General features: G+C 45.6%; 1 protein-coding gene across 4 annotated transcripts in view; it reads right to left on the bottom strand.

Annotated features, from left to right (window-relative positions):
• Positions 1-19024, bottom strand: part of USP43 (ubiquitin specific peptidase 43) — a 51486-nt gene that overhangs the window by 26261 nt on the left and 6201 nt on the right. For 2 of the 4 annotated variants that reach the window (XM_070389490.1, XM_070389489.1), the window contains exons 2-6: positions 15573-15704; positions 10379-10468; positions 7480-7583; positions 2256-2348; positions 216-351 (exon numbers count right to left, since the gene is read on the bottom strand). In XM_070389490.1, coding sequence (XP_070245591.1) covers positions 216-351; positions 2256-2348; positions 7480-7583; positions 10379-10468; positions 15573-15704 — 555 coding nt within the window. The remainder of the gene's footprint in view (positions 1-215; positions 352-2255; positions 2349-7479; positions 7584-10378; positions 10469-15572; positions 15705-19024) is intronic. The other 2 variants (XM_070389491.1, XM_070389492.1) reach the window with 1 other exon arrangement.

The following is a 19024-nucleotide window of genomic DNA, read 5'->3' as shown; positions in this document are numbered from 1 at the left end:
CCTTTTTGGAAGACAAAGGTGATTCCCTTTCCAGGTTACTCTGTGAAAAAGCAGGGAGCGGTCTAGGCCCAGTCATCACAGACACCAGGGACTATTAATCAAACAGTATCTCATGAATCACACTGGAGTCACTGAGAGCCAAAAATTAGCCTAAATAGCCCAGAGGGCTGGTGCAGTTAGCATCCCTCATCCCATGCCCAGGTCCCCCATCACACCTCCTCTGGAGAGACGCCGCCTTCCTCTGCAACCATCTTCCTCAGGGCTGCCACTGTGCTCAGGATTGGCACGGCCAGGCCAATGCGCAGGAACCGCTGGCTCTTGGAGGGGAAGACCAAGGTGACACTCAAGAATCTGGAAAATAGGAAGGAGGCCACATCCTTAAAGGACGGACATGGGCTGTCACCAACATCACTGACACTAGACCAGGTTTAGCACTTGGGCAAATCTTTGCTTCCTGGTCGGGTCATTGCCCTTTAAGTACGTTGTCACCAGGTGGCAGCGGAGAGCCAATTCCCCAAGGCTCTCAGTAGCATGTACTTTTCCAGCGACTTAAAAATAAAAGATATTTGATCAAGAATCACAGCACAGGTCTTCCTCAACTTACAGTGGGATTACGTCATTGTAACTTAAAGTATCTTAAGTCAAAAATGCATTTAATACACCTAATCTATCAAATACCATAGCTTAGCCCTCCCCACCTTAAACATTCTCAGAACACTTACATTTGCCCACAGTTGGGCAAAATCATTTAACATAGAGCCTCCGTGATAATAAAGCTTTGAATTGCCCCTGCAATTTACTGAATGCTGTGCTGAAGGTGAAAAACAGAGCGGTTTTAAGTGTATGGTTGTTTACCCTTATGATCACCCAGCTGGACTGGGAGCTGTGGTGCTGCCCTGCCCAGAGAGGACCATACCTCACATTGCCTGGCTGGGAAAAGATCAAAATTCAAATTGCAAAGTACGGTTCCTACTGAATGCGCATCACTTTCATACCATTGTACAATCAAAATATTGTACGTCTAACCATCGTTAAGTCAGAGACCATCTGTTCCGACCTATGGTCTCAAGATTCTATTTGCTAAGTAGATAATCTAAAGCAAAAAGAAACTCTGACGTCGGAAAAGTAGAGCAGTCAAGTCTCTCCCTCCAGGACAACTCAACACTACTGACAAGGCTCCCCTTTTCCTCCTGAAGTTCTTTCTCCCTTGTGATGGAGTACAGCCCTTTTGCTCCCCAACTTCTCTGGACTCTCTCTAGTTCCACTGTCTACTACACCCAGCAGCACACCAGGGTTTACCCCTCCAACTCCTGCGTCTCCTGCTCTCTACTACAGTAACAATCTAATCCATATGAATAATTAGCAGAGCTGAGACTTGAACCCAGGCAGTCTGGCCCCAGAGTCAGTGGTCCTAACCATTGTGCTATGCTGCTTCTGGCCAGGAATCACAGCTCATATCTATCAGTAGCCATCATATGATGATAGGATAAGTCAGTTATTAATATATTTATGGCACTGACAATCAGCAGAACAGGAGTTCAAAGCAGGAAGCGAGATTCAGTTGCCAGGAAAGGATATATAAAGCCATCAGTCTTCACCGCATCCTAAAGATGGAGGATATCAACAGACAGAAGGCAAGAGAAAAGATTTTGCAAAGCGGGGGAACCCAGGGAAGAAAGGCCCCATATAGGAATTCACTAAGCTTCCATGTGGTTGGCAGTGGCCTTAACAGTCCCTGCCAAGACCTAGGCTTCTGGGATGCCTGTGCTACGTGCTTCCTCTTTTTGCAGAGCCAAACTTCATCATGTCTCCTACCTAATCCTGCCTCCTCTTTTCTTTTTTTCTCGTATCTCCCAACAACCCCTTTCCATTTCCTTTGCCCCTTAAATAAACCTTTTCCTACACCTTCCCCAAGAGGAAAAAGGATTTAGAAATAAAGCTGGGGAAAGCAGAGGATGACAAGTTTTCTCTGGTTCACCTCTGTCTGTTTGAGTGGTACCAACTGGCCCATGCCAGCTTCTAAATGGGCCAAAGATGGAAGCCGGGCAATGGGGCTGATAAACAAAAGCATGTTTATAATCCCATCTTCAGCCAAAGAAGGAACTCAGTAACCTTTCACGTTAATCATCCCATTAGGTCATTGGATGTCCCCAAGAAGCAAGGCTTGGCTGAGAAGCAAAAGAGAACTTTGTAGCTGCAGGGTCCAGAGATTCCAAAAGATGGACATCAAGTTCACCAGCATGATGCTCACGTACCTCGTCTGGCGCAGAGGGATGGGCAGGGACACGCACAGGAAAGGGTCGAAGGTGTTGCTCTGTTTCAGGCAGTGGGGACAGGTCAAGGAAGATCTGTGAGGGTGGAGGATACACATTAAAGTCGAATCGCCACTTGAACAGTTGGGCAGTTCCTCAAAGAGTTAGAGCCACCATTGCAATTCCTCTGCTAGGGCCATACCACAAAGAATTGAAGACAGGTATTCAGATCTTTGTGCACAAAGGTTCAGACAATGTTATTCACCAAAGCCAAAGGGTGGATACAACTCATGTGTCCATCAATGGATAAATGGGTAAACAGAATGTGTTACAGACACACAATGGATTATTATTCAGTCCTGAGGTCCTCACACTTGCTATATAAATGAACCTTGATAACATCATGTGAGTAAAAGAAGCCAGACACCAAAGGCTACATAATTTATGATTCCATGTATATGAAATACCAGAGTGAGTAAAGCCACAGGAAGAGAATGCAGATTGGTGGTTGCCAGGTGATGAGAGGAGGAAAACCTGGGGAGTGGCTGCTTCATGAGTACCAGGTTTTCTTTTGGGGGTGATGAAAATGGTTACGAACTAGAAAAAAAATCGGTGGTTGCACAACATAGTGGGTGTACATGCTGCTGAACTACAACTTTAAAATGCTTAATTTTATGTTATGTGGCTCTCAACTCAATTTCTTAAAAAGGAAAAAGTTTAATCATATGTATGGGGATTTCCCTGGTGGTACAAAGGCTAAGACTCTGCTCCCAGTGCAGGAGGGTGGGCCTGTGTTCAATCTCTGGTCAGGGAACTATATGTCACGTGCTGCAACTAAGACCCAGCACAGCCAAACAAATAAATAAATTTTAAAAAAAGAAAAGATAGACCAGAGAACAGACTGGAGTATTTAATGTTCAATCACTCTCTGCCTTTGGTGAATTTTCCTTTGGGAAAACCATGGCAATGCTGTAGTAAAAAGGATGCACCAGGCATAGAGCGCCAGCCAGCAGGGGGACCTGATGTTTGTGGGGACTCCTCTGCCACCCTGTTTCTCTCCCTCCCTCCTCCCAACCTCACCCATCACATACTGTGCCATAACACAGACCTGAAAGATGTACTTTGTCATTGGGAACTTTCCAAACCCGTTTCACATTTAAGCAGACCAATGAGACGGAATGTTTTTCTTTGACTTACTCATTTTTTAAAAATCTACTAAAACTAAGCAAGGCCGAGTTTTTCTTGCAGATGCACCCTAGTCAACCGATCCAGGGACACGACCTTTAGATGGAGCCGTGAATCTCTGGCCCGGAGCAAGAGATGCATAGTTTGGCAAAAACATAGAATGACCTAATTTTGTATTTAAAGAATAAAGAAAGCATATTGTTTTCATAATAAACCAGAGAGAGGACGTGAGAGGCACCTGTTCCTCAAAGGATGAGAAGAGGATGATGAGTATAACCAACAGATCAGGGGGAGAGGGTAGCATCACTTTCACAGAAAACTCCAGCGGTTACGAGGCTCCAGCTACACCTCAGATGTGGCCTGGAGGGGTCCTTTCGTCCATGCCATCCCCTCCAGTTCATCACAGTCCTATCCTACCGTCTCCCAGGCACTCACAGGAGAAAGGACAGAAAATCACCCCAACGCCCTTCACTCTTCACTCGCCCATTTTCCCCAAGCTATTCATCCTCTCTGTCCAGTTGCTTCTGTTCCAAAACTAGCCTCTCATCTGCCGCTGGAACTCAGAACTGCTGTCTGCTCTCCATGGGTTACAAATGCCCCGAAACGACACTGCTCGTTTCACACCCTGGCCTCTCACTGCCACTGAATATCCATCTGACACCTCCCACCCAGCTAGCTTCACCTGCTCGCTGGCTGGTGAGACGGATGTTCACACCGGCAATGGTAATTAAGACAATGCACAAGCAAGATGTCACCTCTCCAAATCTGCGATCTGAAAAACGCTTCTAAAACATACTCTGCCTAAAAGGGAATGCCACCTGTAATGGGAACCAGATTAGGATTTCTGTGAACAAAAGTTATGAATGCCATGGAGAGAGGAACACACACACACACACACACACACACACTGCCTCCTCTAGCCAAAACTCCAACATAGCAACAATCCTTGACTATTAAACTTGCAGATGTTTTCAAGCCATGATAATAATTGTATAGAATAACCAATTATTTGCCCTCCAGTCCAGTGGTCCTGGACCTTTTTGGCACCAGGGACCAATTTTGTGGAAGACAATTTTTCCAAGGGGGAGGGATGGTTTGGGAATGACTCAAGAGCACTACACTCACTGTACACTTTATTTCTATTCTTATTACATCAGCTCCATCTCAGATCATCAGGGATTAGATCCCGGAGGTTGGGGGACCCCTGCTCTAGCCTACAACCTTCAGCACCCTAATACTATTCTCCCTTCCCTCCTCCAGCCACAGGCAAAACCTCAGCTCCCTAAAAAAGGGACAGCAAGGGGAGATATAGGGAGAATCTCAGTGAGCAGGGGGCCTCTGCACTAACCCAGAATAGCACTTCCGGCTTTTGGTTTCACAAAGAAGACTGATACCAGAGGGCATCCTCCCCAGGAAAGGAGACTGAAGAGGGTCCAGATCAGCAAGGACCACACCCTGGGATTCCAGCCTGGAACTGGCACCCACTATAGCTGCAGAAAACCACTGCTCAGACCTCAAAAGCCCTAACCTAGATGGATGTCCCTAATGATATTTTTTTCCTTTACTCTGGACCAGAAGGCAGAAAGCAGCTATTTTTAGCTGTCACCAATCTCTTTTTTTTTTAGCATGAATATCTCGCTTCTTACTCACCCTTCTACAGCAATCAACCCAAAGGGTGCTTACAGTCCTTAGTATCGGATCAGCCTAAATGTCACTTCTTCAGGAATCTGTCCCTGACTCACCTTTTACCTTGTGACACTGTGATTTATAATAAGAAATATATATTTATGTTGAAAAGTATGTATATTCCTGGCACAGAGCTCCTAAAACCCTTGGAATTTCCTAAGTGATGAGAGCAGAAATAAAGGCAAAATGAGCATTTTTTGCTATTCATAAAAAACCCCGTACAACCACACCTGAATTTATGCTAAAACCATAGGATGGGGCTGGTTGTCAGAGGAACCCAGCACAGGACGAGGACTTTCAGCTCCACGTGCTAGCTCCACACTAGCACTCAGCTAGGCTAAGATCCCACATGCTGCGGGGGCGTGGCCAAAAAGAAAAGAAAAAAAAAAGAAAGTAATGTAAAGGGAAACAAGAGATTTTTTTCCTCTTTCACACTCATAACATGCACTTCAACACTCCCCCAATTTTTCCTTCAAAGCACTTGCCAGTTATACAACTATGTAAAAACCCAGGAGTCGCCCTAGATGTTCACAGTTCCCTTGGTCCCTCCCCCTCTTACTCTTAAACCCACTGGCAAGTCCTGGTGACTCTACATCCCAAACTGTTCCCCATCTACCCACCCTGCTCCCTCCATCTCCGTCACTACCCGTCTCCATCATTCCCAGTGCTGCCTCCCTTCATCACCAAAACAACTCATTTCTTTCTTTCTTTGTTTTTTCGGCCGCAGGCCACGGCAGGTAAGATCAGATCCCCTATCAGGGATCGAACTCATGCCAAGTACAGTGGAAGCTCAGATTCTTAACCACTGGACAGCCAGGGAAGTCCCAACTAGCCAATTTCTTAAATGGATAATTAGACCACATGCTGCCTTAAACTTTGAAGTGGTCTCCTATGGCCCTTAGGCTACATACAACCCATGCTACCAGATTGCCCGTCCAGCTCTCCAGCCTCGCCTCTCCCCACCCTTCACTACTTGGCAGTTCTCTGTTCCCTGAACTTGCATCATCTCCACCCCAGACCCTTTGCTGCTTTTTCTGCCTGGAATATCCTGTCCCCAAGTATCTGAATGGCCAGCTTCTTGTCACTCAGCTCGCAGTTCGAATGTCCCCCCTGAAAATAAGCCTCACCTGATCATCTTATCTAAGGTCAGCTGCCTCCCCAACCTCCCAAGTTATCATTTCACTCATTGTTATCACAGATTGTTGCATATTATGTGTGTATTAAGTCCCTTCCCAGGTGGCGCTAGTGGTAAAGAACCCGCCTGCCAATGCAGGACACGTAAGAGATGTGGGTTTGATCCCTGGGTTGGGAAGATCCCCTGGAGAAGGGTATGGCAACCCACTTCAGTATTCTTGCCTGAAGAATCCCATGGACAGAGAAGCCTGGCCAGCTACAGTCCAAGGATCACACGGAGTTGGACCCAACTGAAGTGACTTGGCAGGCACATATGTGTACTATCTAACACCTCCCCCAATACATGCTTTCAAACTGTGATGCTAGAGAAGACTCTTGAGAGTCCCTTGGACTGCAAGGAGATCAAACCAGTCAATCCTAAAGGAAATCAACCCTGAATATTCACTGGAAGGACTGATACTGAAGCTGAAGCTCCAATATTTTGGCCACCTGTTGCAAAGAGCTGACTCTTTGGAAAAGACCTTGATGCTGGGAAAGACTGAGGGCAGGAGAAGGGGATGACAGAGGACAAGATGGTTAGGTAGCATCACTGACTCAATGGACATGAATTTGAGCAAACTCCAGGAGAGAGTGGAGGACAGAGGAACCCGGGGTGCTACAGTCCATGTGGGTCGCAAAGAGTTGGACACGACTTAGCATCTGAACAACAACAAACCCCCAGTAGAATGTTAGTTAATAAGAACAGTGGCTGGGGTCTGTTCACAGCTCAAGTCTCAATACCTAGAAGGGGGCCTGGCAGAGTCTATGTAAGTTTATATTTTTTACATCCTTCATTATGCTGGGAAATCTAGAACTCCAAATAATGTGTTAAACTCAGCTCTCTGGTAATAAAGAACAAATCAGAAAGATCTCACCCACTTCTCAGCAATGGCCTGGGGAGATCCTAGGCCTTCACATTCATGTTTTATAGAACCATCTTCACCAATACTCCTCCTTCAAGCAGGATGGGAGGCCCAGGAGCCAGCAAGAAAGGAAAGAAATACTGAAAGTTGGAAACAACAGGAGTAAGTGCTTAACTGTGATTAATAATGGGGGAGACAAGGGAGCTTATGGTTTGTGTTGTTTTACAATCTCAGGTAAACCTGGCAATGTGAGGCTGGTTACCAGCATACAAGTTTGCTGAAGCCTTAGGCAACACATTTTAAACATACCCTATTCTTACCTGTATTGTGCTTGGAAGTGGCTTTGCACAAAGCTTTGGCCCATAGAAAGCGGAGCCGATGGCGACAGAAGGTTCTCAGAGGTCTTCCTGGCTTCAGGTTGAAGCTGCAAAGAAATGAGGGGAGGAAACAAAATTAGCCATGCCTCCCATCACTTCACTGCATCCAGACCAACGAGACTCCACCGCCTCCTGGGTCCACAGCATCCCTTTCTGGGACTAGACCTGCAGAACCAGGCTTTCCATGTTGCTTACCATAATCTACTGCTCCTTCAATCCCTGGACCTCCCCAATTCCCTGAGAGAGTGACAGAGAAAGGAAAGAGACAGAGGTAATGTGTGTTGTGTGTGTGTGTGTGTGTGTGTTGAAAGAGCATGACCCTTGGTGAACACTCACACATACTACCCCAGCTCCAACCATTACCTCTGGATTAACAAACCCATTCTTTACCCCCATGCTTCTAGGAACCCTGTGTCTAAATGTTTCCTGTACATTTCACTTGGATGGGCTGTCATCACTTCAAACACACCCACACCAAATCTGACCATCTCCCGCCTCCTAAACCATTCCTGAACATATTTTCCAGCGAGCCAGTCTTCACGTGAACATCGTCTTTCTCAGACAAAACAGGTTTGCATCTCAGAATAATGAATGTGTCAGCCTCCTCCCACCGCACTCTGTCCTACTATATTCTTCTCTGAATTCCCTTACGTATGAGTGTCCCATTGCAGCTATAATAAATGTAATAAAGTAGTGGCTTGAAACAATAGAAATGTGTCCTCTTGTAGATTTCAAGACCAGACATCCAAAATCAGGGACTTCCCTGGTGGTCCAATGGCTAAGACTCTGAGCTCCCGATGCAGGACACCAGGGTTCGATCCCTGGTCAGGGAACTAGACCCCATACACCACAACTAAAAGATTCCACATGCTGCAAGATCTGGTGCAGCCAAATAAATAAACCGATATTTAAAAAATAAAAAGGAGGGAGGGACTTAATCAAGACACCTTGTGTGACACCCTGTGTGCACAGCTCACAACTGAGCAGCCAATGGGGCAGGGGAGGAGACAGAGGAAGGGGTTCAGTTCAGTCACTCAGTCGTGTCCGACTCTTTGCGACCCCATGAGTCGCAGCTCGCCAGGCCTCCCTGTCCATCACCAACTCCCGGAGTTCACCCAGACTCACGTCCATTGAGTCAGTGATGCCATCCAGCCATCTCATCCTCTGTCATCCCCTTCTCCTCCTGCCCCCAATCCCTCCCAGCATCACAGTCTTTTTCCAATGAGTCAACTCTTCGCATGAGGTGGCCAAAGTACTGGAGTTTCAGCTTCAGCATCATTCCTTTCAAAGAATACCCAGGGCTGATCTCCTTCAGAATGGACTGGTTGGATCTCCTTGCAGTCCAAGGGACTCTCAAGAGTCTTCTCCAACACCACAGTTCAAAAGCATCAATTCTTCAGTGCTCAGCTTTCTTCACAGTCCAACTCTCACATCCATACATGACCACTGGAAAAACCATAGTCTTGACTAGACGGACCTTTGTTGGCAAAGTAACGTCTCTGCTTTTCAATATGCTATCTAGGTTGGTCATAACTTTCCTTCCAAGGAGTAAGCGTCTTTTAATTTCATGGCTGCAGTCACCATCTGCAGTGATTTTGGAGCCCAAAAAATAAAGTCTGACACTGTTTCCACTGTTTCCCCATCTATTTCCCATGAAGTGATGGGAAAGAGGAAGGGGTACATAGGGTCAACTCCAAGCTTCCGATCTGGTGCCTGGAGAACCCCTGATCCATTAACAGAAGTGTGTGTATGTGCTCAGGGGTGTCTGATTCTTTGTGACCCCATGGACTCTAACCTGCCAGGCTCCTCTGTCCATGGGATTTCCCAGGCAAGAATACCGGAGTGGGCTGCCATTTCCTTCTCCAGGGGATCTTCCCAATCCAGGGATTGAACCCTTGTCTCCTGCATTGGCAGGCAGATTTTTCACCACTGAGCCACCAGGGAAGCCCATTAACAGAAGAGGGAATGGCAACAGGAGAAAGGGGAAGTTGAGGGAGGGGAGAGCAAGCCAAGTTCCAGGCAGAGACACCAAAGGACAAGGGAATGAAGGGCTCGGAGGAGAGAGAGAGAGACCATGGATGCAGAGCAGACGTGGGCATTTGGGGCTGCCCAGGACGGTCTTCTTTTCACTGAGAGTAGCCCTCACTTTGGGAATGCTGAATTCAGTCCGGGGGGAGGGGGCAAGGCTCTTTCATCAGGAATCCTTTCCTCCCTCACCAAAGAGACTGGTACGTGATCCAAGCAGGATGGATGAGATGTCCCTGCTCTTCAAGTCAATCACAGGCAGACTGACCTACAGGCCGCAAACTGCGACTCTGGCAGAAGTGTCCAGGCCAGAGGATTGAGCCATTCCTGCCACTGACACCCTCCCCACACCCAGAGCTGTCTGGCTCAAGACGGTTCCAAGCCTAGTCTTCAGCCTTCATTTCCATTCTTCACACCTGCCCTTTGCCTTCCAACTAATTCCTTTGTTGTTTGAGTTGGCTGATTGGCTGCCGTTCCTCACAACCAAAGACCTCACAATGACCCAGGCTGCTTCTCCATCAGGATGATAGGGCAGTGGGACTTCCCTGACAGTCCGGTGGGTAAGACCTTCCAATACAGGAGGTTTGGATTCAATCCCTGGTTGGGGAGCTAAGATCCCACATGCCTCAGGGCCAAAATAACTAAAACAGAAGCAATTCTTTGAAAATGGTCCACATTAAAAAAAAAAAGAAAATCTAAAAAAGATGATAAGGCAGCATGCGTTGGGAGCGGCTGCATACAGGACCGTCCAAGGAGGGGTATGTAAAGAGAAAATTCCAAACGAGGCTGGGGTGAGAGGCAATGGAGGGTCACTCACAAAGCATGGTGTATCAGACAGGTCGGACCAGGCTGGGGCTACCCTGCTAGCCGAGTGATCCTGACTATCTCTCTGAGCCTTGTTCCACACCTAAAAGGAAGAGGAGTATTATGTCAGCTCAGGGAGTCATCATTTAAATAAAAAGAGACGAGGGTATCCTGCCTGGCACATAGTAGGTGCTTAATAGATGTTAGGTTCCTGGTCCTCTCCCCAGCCTCAGTCCCTTTCTTAATCCTGCAAGAGTGGCATTTTCTGTAAGATAAACTGCCCAAAATATTGCTGGTGTCACACTGTCCACAGGATAGTAAAAAGATGCCCTATTCACCAGATGAAAACATTTATTGTTATATTAACAGAAAAGAAAGCGGTCCTCATGTTTCCTGTTCTAGTTTCAAATAAATTGAGCTACATGGCTTTCATATGTTTGAAACAGAAATAGCCTCAGAAAGAAAAATTGTTCAGAGGTACACAGGGGCAGTCTCTTTCCTTCTTGGAAAGCGAAAATAAAGTTTGTGCCAAATAGTCCAACAGCTCTGCTCTTCTACCTTCAAGCATTCACAGCCAGCCCTCTGCAGGCAGCCCGATTTTCTGAGAGCAAGTTTCAGGAGGAGCTTTGACTCCAACCAGACACAGAAAAAGATCTTTCCTGGTCTCAATCAGGTCAGATGAAGAGCAGGGCAAGCTCCTCTCTCCGGCCAACAGCCAGCCGTGGTCTTGCTGGGTCGTGGGTGCCTTCTTGACACCCTTGGCCATTAAAGGAATAGAAAGCAGCCGGCGTGACTGAGAATCATGAGTGAGGGGCAGAAACCAGGCAGAGCTGTTGGTGGGTCAGCCAATTAGGGCCCCGTCAGCTGTATAGGAGTCTGGATTCTGTTGTAAATGCAACAGGGAGCTGCCGAGGAAATTAAAGCAGGAGGGTGATGCAATCTTATTTCCTTTCTGAAAAGATCCCTCTGGCTGCAGCATGAAGAACACACAGTAGCAGGGCACACTGGAAAATGGAAAACCAGTTAGGGCTGCTTTCATGAGGGTCTTGAAATCGTAACACATTATTGACTTAAACTCACTGTCATCTTAAAGACAGGTTTGAGGTGGTGTGCTGTGGTTGGGACCAAGGCTCCAGAGCAGAGTTCTCCATGAGGGGGATGCTTTTGCCTCTCCTCCAGGGGACATGTGGCCGTGTCTGGAGACAGTTTTGGTGATCAATCACAATTACGGGTGCCACTGGCAGCTGCTAGGTAAAGAAATGCTGCAGACGGTACAACGTACAGGACAAACCCGACTCCCCTAGAATTACCTGGTCTTCTGTCCAAAGTGCTGAGGCTAAGAAGCCCTGTTCTAAGAGTCGAATTTTCTAGCTTTGCATCCTGGCTCTCCTACTGGCTTGCTGTGTGACTTGGGCCAAGTTACTTAACCTCTCTGGGCTCTCCCCCACCTCTATGGGATGATTTTCCTGCCACCAAAGGATGAAAGAGAAGGATCGAAAGGTAACTGGGAAGGCTGTTTATTCCTCTAACTTGCCAGGTAGGAAGTGCTGCCTGGCACAGGCAGGGAGTGGGGAGGAGCAGGGGAAAAATGGAACAAGAAGCCTTTTCTTTTTTGGCCACATGGCTTGCAGAATCTTAGTTCCCTGACCAGGGATCGAGCCCATGCCCCCTGCAGTGGAAGCACAAAGTCGAAACCATTTGACTGCCAGGGAAGCCCCAGGATGGTTCTTTTTAAAAGAAGAACACAGGCTTTCAAGCTACATTCCCCTTGGACTTGAATCCTGACTCTGTCACTTCTTCAGCTGTGCTGCTTCAGGAAGGTTACACAGCCTGTCTGATTCTTGGTTTACCCATATGCCAAATGGGGATAGTAACTCTCGAAACACTCCACAAATGACAGCAGCTATTCATACTGTGTACAACACTCCAAGATGCGCTCTGAAAAGTACAGAACACGCTACAGTCACTGCCTTCCCCATCCCAGGCATTGGGCAACCTGCTGTCTCAGACATAAGAACTCTTTCTGCAGCTCTGTCAAGCTCTTTACCTTCTACATTATACTGTGGTTTAAAAGAGTTTATTCAAGACATGTATGGTGATGCTCTCCTTAAAGCTGCAACTTGTCATTTTAAAAGAAAAAGAAACAGAGACAATGCAGGCTGTGCAGACAAGTTAAAGGAAAAAGGTGACTCGGCTTCTTGAGCCACTTTATTTTTAAATAAACATTTTATGTATTTAAGGAGTGCAACATGACGATTTGATACACACCAAGGTAGTGGTGGTGATGGAATTCCAGTTGAGCTCTTTCAAATCCTGAAAGATGATGCTGTGAAAGTGCTGCACTCAATATGCCAGCAAATTTGGAAAACTCAGCAGTGGCCACAGGACTGGAAAAGGTCAGTTTTCACTCCAATCCCAAAGAAAGGCAATGCCAAAGAGTGCTCAAACTACCGCATAATTGCACTCATCTCATATGCTAGTAAAGTAATGTTCAAAATTCTCCAACCCAGGCTTCAGCAATACGTGAACCGTGAACTTCCAGATGTTCAAGCTGGTTTTCGAAAAGGCAGAGGAACCAGAGATTAAATTGCCAACATCCGCTGGATCATGGAAAAAGCAAGAGAGTTCCAGAAAGACATCTATTTCTGCTTTATTGACTATGCCAAAGCCTTTGACTCTGTGGATCACAATAAACGGTGGAAAATTCTGAAAGAGATGGGAATACCAGACCACCTGACCTGCCTCTTGAGAAACCTGTATGCAGGTCAGGAAGCAACAGTTAGAACTGGACATGGAACAACAGACTGGTTCCAAATAGGAAAAGGAGTACGTCAAGGCTGTATATTGTTTAACGTCTATGCAGAGTACATCATGAGAAACACAGGGCTGGAAGAAGCACAAGCTGGAATCAAGATTGCCGGGAGAAATATCAATAACCTCAGATATGCAGATGACACCACCCTTTGGCAGAAAGTGAAGAGGAACTAAAAAGCCTCTTGATGAAAGTGAAAGAGGAGAGTGAAAAGGTTGGCTTAAAGCTCAACATTCAGAAAACAAAGATCATGGCATCTGGTCCCATCACTTCATGGGAAATAGATGGGGAAACAGTGGAAACAGTGTCAGACTTTATTTTTCTGGGCTCCAAAATCACTGCAGATGGTGACTGCAGCCATAAAATTAAAAGACGCTTACTCCTTGGAAGGAAAGTTATGACCAATCTAAATAGCATATTGAAAAGCAGAGACATTACTTTGCCAACAAAGGTCCATCTAGTCAAGGCTATGGTTTTTCCAGTGGTCATGTATGGATGTGAGAGTTGGACTGTGAAGAAAGCTGAGCGCCGAAGAATTGATGCTTTTGAAGTGTGGTGTTGGAGAAGACTCTTGAGAGTCCCTTGGACTGCAAGGAGATCCAACCAGTCCATTCTGAAGAAGATCAGCCCTGGGTGTTCTTTGGAAGGAATGATGCTAAAGCTGAAACTCCAGTACTTTGGCCACCTCATGCAAAGAGTTGACTCATTGGAAAAGACTCTGATGCTGGGAGGGATTGGGGGCAGGAGGAGAAGGGGACGACAGAGGATGAGATGGCTGGATGGCATCACCGACTCGATGGGTGTAAGTCTGAGTGAACTCCGGGAGTTGGTGATGGACAGGGAGGCCTGGTGTGCTGCGATTCATGGGGTTGCAAAGAGTCGGAAACGACTGAGTAACTGAACCGAACTGAACTGAAGGTAGTGAAATAATTACTTCAGTCAAACCAATAAACATATCCATCTCTTCACATAATTCCCTTCTTGTGTGTGTGGTGAGAGGACCTAACATCTACTCCTAGCAGATTTCTAGCACTCAATATGGTATTATTAATTACAGTCACCATGCTGCATGCTAGGTATCTAGATTCATTCACCCTACAAAACTGACTGCCATTCAGTCTCTCCCTCATTTATCTACTCATTTTAATAAGTATAATTTATTTACAATGTTGTGTTAATTTCTACGTACAGCAAAATGACTCAGTTATATATATATATATACACATTCTTTATTGTATTCTTTTCCCTCATGGTTTATCACAGGATACTGAACATAGTTTCTTGTGTTACACAGTAGGACCTTGTTGTTTATCCTTCTGCTAATCCCAAACTCCCAATCCATGCTTCCCACACCCCCGCCTCGGCGACCACCAGCCGTTCTCTGTGTCTGGGAGTCTGTTTCTGTTTCATGGGTGGATCCATTCGTGTAACATTTTAGCATCCAATCTCTACTACCCTACAATAATAGTCTCCAAGCAGGCAGTGTAAAGATGGGAGAGTGACAGGTGAAAGAGCAAAACACTTCCGAAGGGCTTTTTAATCGATTCGCAAGAGGGATGGGAAAAAATGGTCCAGACGTAAAACAAACAAACAAAACAAGCAAAGCAGTTCTTGTAGCTGGTTCTTGATGTGGACCAGTTTTGAGACACATCAAAAGTAATGTGCGACTGATTCATTACCAAAGCTTGTAAAACATTTTTTAAATTACAATGGATTATTCATGGACATTGTTTTGATAACTTTGCTCACTCGTGGTATAATAAATTTACTCACTTTTCCTTTCTTAAGTGAGAGATAAAAGGACAGAAACCAATATTGATCTTTATTTAGCAAAGCCCATAGAGAGTATAACTGATGTATCAACCGACTGTGGCTATTACAAATGATCGTAGGGCTTTCTTACTCCCAAAGGTTTGAGGTTTCATCCAAATCTGGGAATGCTGAGGGCACACGTGAAAAGATCACCCATCCTGTGTCTTGAGAAAAATGATTGGGAATCACTTGCTCTGCAGGATAAGTAACTGAGAAAGCAGAGCTAAAATGGTAGCATTTGAAAATAATAAGCAACACCACCGATGGCCTTACAGGACCATTCTAAGGCATAGGATACCGACGAAAAGGAAAAATTTTTTTTTTCGAACTTTAAACCAAACAGAAACCGTATTCACCGAATCACTGGGATTAGAGAGAATGAGGAACGGTGATGGGAGGAAACATCTGGTCTAAAACAAACGGGGCAAAGAGGAAGGCGCAGGGAATGGTACTGTGTGAGCAGCAGCCAGAATACACAAAAATCTACGGAGCTGAATTTCAAGATTTAGTTTTGAGGAGTTGAGTAAATGTTCAAGGCAAAAAACTAAAATTGAACACAATGTGTTTTCTGAGGGTGACTGACCTTGTCAGAACTCGGCCCTCGGGAGGAGCCCTCCAAGTCCTCGTGCACGCGATCCAACAACCAGAGCAGGAACTCCAGGGCATCGTGCTGGGCATTGCCTTGGAACTGAGCGCCATACTTGGAGACTGCGTTCTGAAGGAACAGAGAAAAACCAGAGGGGCAATGCGGCCTTTCCAACAGCCAAATACATACATCTCCACTCTTCGGAAGGTTCTTTTCCATATAGGTCATTATAGGGTATTGAGTAGAGTTCCTGTCCTATACATTTCTGCTCTGTATACAGATTCATTTGTATAACTTTTTAGATTCCACATATAAGTGATATCATATGGTATTTGTCTTTGTATTTCAAGAAGCCCGCTCAGTTGTGTCCAGCTCTTTGCAACCCATGGACTGTAGCCCGCCAGGCTCTCTTTCCATGGAATTCTCCAGGCAAGAATCCTGGAATGGGTTGCCATTCCCTTCTCCAGCGGGTCTTCCCGACTTGGGGATGGAACCCGGGTCTCCTACATTGCAGGCAGATTCTTTACCATCTGAGCCACCAAGGAAGCTCACTAACACATAAGTAATATTGTATAGTATTTTCTTCGTCTGACTTATTTTACTAAGCATAATATTCTCCAGGTCCATCCCTGTTGCTGAAAATGGCAGTATTTCATTCTTTTGTTTTTTTGGCTGAGCAATATTCCGTTGTCTGTTTCTATTACATCTCTTTTATTTACTTATTTTATCACGCCGGTCTTCACTGGGACATGTGGGGTCTTAGTTGGAGCATATGCGATCTAGTTCCCTGACCAGGGATCAAACCTGGGCCACCTGCATTGAGGGTGGGGAATCTTAGCCACTGGACCACCATGGAAGTCCCCATATCTTCTTAATCCAATTGTCTGTTGATGGGCACTTAGTTTACTGCCATGTCTTAGCTATTGTAAACAGTGCTGCTGTGAACAAACAGGTGAGTGTATCTTTTCAAACTAGTGTTTTCATTTTTTTCCTGGAAATATACCCAGGAGTGGGATTGCTGGATCATGTGGTAGAATGTTTTGATACACATGATTATCTCTCTTCCCTGAAGCTCTGGCCCTTGTAGTGCTGGGGCCCATGCTCCCCTGCCCCCATTAGTCTATTTCCGCGCTCTCTCTGCTCATCCCACAGGTAGACAGCTTCCGGCCCTGCTCTCTCAGCAGTGGTTTCCTTCGTTCCCAATTAACTCTCCTCTTTGAGAATGACCACATGACCCAGTGAAGTGGAATTCCTTAAATACCAGGCCTGTGGTTCCTTCACTGCCTCTTCCTAAAATGAATGGAATTTGAGAAGTCTGAACTTCTTCTGTGGTTAGATCACAGTGTGAGCCAATCCTTCATCCATCCCTTTAATAAATAGGTGTTTGTTGAGTGCCTACCACAGGCCAGGCACTAGTCTAGGGACGAGACTTCCTGCCCTCTCGGCACTCATATTCCCACGCCCTTCACTTTGTCCCATTAAAGGATATGGCAACTTCGTCATTTTCTGGGTAAAGGCAGGTTCCAGCTTTTAAAAAATTTTATTTCAAAGGGTAATATATGCACCCACCTTTTTACATAAAGAATTCGAAATATAAAAAGAACAGTAATGAAAAGTCTTCCTTGCCTGGGTGCCCCTCCCCAAAAGGAAGAAGACACTGAATATTTTCTTACTTAAGCATCCTTCCAGGGTCTTCTTTGTGCAAGCATGAGCATTTGAGTGTAAGCAACCCCCCTTGTCTGTGTACAGGGCACATCTTGTATATGTTCCCTGCAGGTCTGTCCTCTGCTCATGCCCACCCAAGGGAGCAATGTGAGCAAAGCTGTGGACCCAGCTGGTCTCACCACGTCCAATCAAATCAAAGGTGTGCCGTGTGCTCAGTCGCGTCCAGCTCCTTGCAGCCCCATAGACTGTAGTCCACCAGGCTCCTCTGTCCATGGGATTTCCCAGGCAATACTGGAATGGTTTGCAATATTCTTCTCCAGAGGATCTTCCCGACCCAGGGATTGAACCCACATCTCTTGTATCACCTGCACTGGCAGGCAAATTTTTTACCACTGAGCCACCTGGAAGCCCTAATGAAAGGGCCTGGGCTTTTTTTCTTTTAAATCTTCCTTTGGGATTTAAAGGCAACTTTAGGATGAGCTGAAGCGAAATTCAAGATTTGATTAACTGAAATGCTGGTTCTGAGTTTTTATTATTTGAAGCACCCTACCTTGGGTACATTGGAGGGTCTAGATTTCTCTGCACTTTGACCCCACACACACACACAAGCAGGGCTGCCCAATAAGCAAATAAAAAGAAGCATGAATACGTGATAAACAATGAGTAATGTTTGTGGTAGAAGTATTCATATGCCCCAGGCAATACTGGGGATACATTTTGACTAACAAGTTATTGTTAATCTGAAATTCAAATGGAGCGGGCATCATGTATTTTGCTGGCAACTGTACCCCCCAGTCACCCTCAAACCTGTATCATTAGCACCAACATTCCATTCTGGGGGAGCAGCCAGCACCCCCCAGCTGGAAATCTCTAAAATCAGCTCTTTGTTTTAATGTCAGAGTCCTCTTTCAGGGTCCCTCTCACACCCACATCAGTCAAGAGTTCTGATTCTGGCTTCCTGACTGCGCCTTCCAGAGTCCCATTCCCACTGTTGAGTCCTAATTCCTGTCCACCCAGATGACAATACCCATCTAGAAGGAAGTTGGGCCCCCAGAGGCTCCCCCTGCCCACCCACTGCCTGCAGGACAGGACAGACCCTTCTTCCCACAAGCCTGCTGGTAAGGTCAGGCCCCCACCCCAAACCCTTCCTAACTGCATTAAAGCTATATCCTAACATGGGAGGGATGAATGGCAATATTTGGTATTTCTACCCTGCAATATGGCATAGCTCTTACCCATATGTGTGTTTCTCCTTCTCATCACTGATAATTTACAACATGTTTAAGCAGTATTCCTAGTTATTTCATATTTCTGGTTTTTAGGAATGAAATCTCATTTTTATGTTTCTAAAAGGGTCTTGCTTTTGACTATCTAGTACCTGACCCTATTAATGACAGTGATAATTCTAAAACATGGATTCCCCGAACCATTCAGTAGTTTCCCTTCCAGAAAAAAAAAAAAAAATTGAATTTTTTTTTTATCCTGTTTCCATTTCATGTCTTACTGTTTTGTCCAGAACTTCCAAAACATACAAGTGATGAAGGTATCCTTGTTTTTTAAAAAAGCAATGCCTCTGGTATATCACTTGAGGCATACTGCATTTCTAAAATTGTTGGTCTAAAATTGATCCTCAAACACATAAGCTAAGATAAATTCCAGATGGCTGAAATCCTTAAATAGCCATAGAAAAATCAGAAGTACATAACACAGAATGTTTATCGAAAGGTATGAAACAAATAAATCTAAAACTTTCTGTAGGTAGAAGGATTGAGTCTGGAGGAAAT

Source organism: Bos mutus, chromosome 19 (assembly GCF_027580195.1).
Source record: "Bos mutus isolate GX-2022 chromosome 19, NWIPB_WYAK_1.1, whole genome shotgun sequence".
Taxonomy (NCBI): Eukaryota; Metazoa; Chordata; class Mammalia; order Artiodactyla; family Bovidae; genus Bos; species Bos mutus.
Note: the sequence above shows the minus strand (reverse complement) of the source record. Positions and strands in the feature narration are given on the sequence as shown.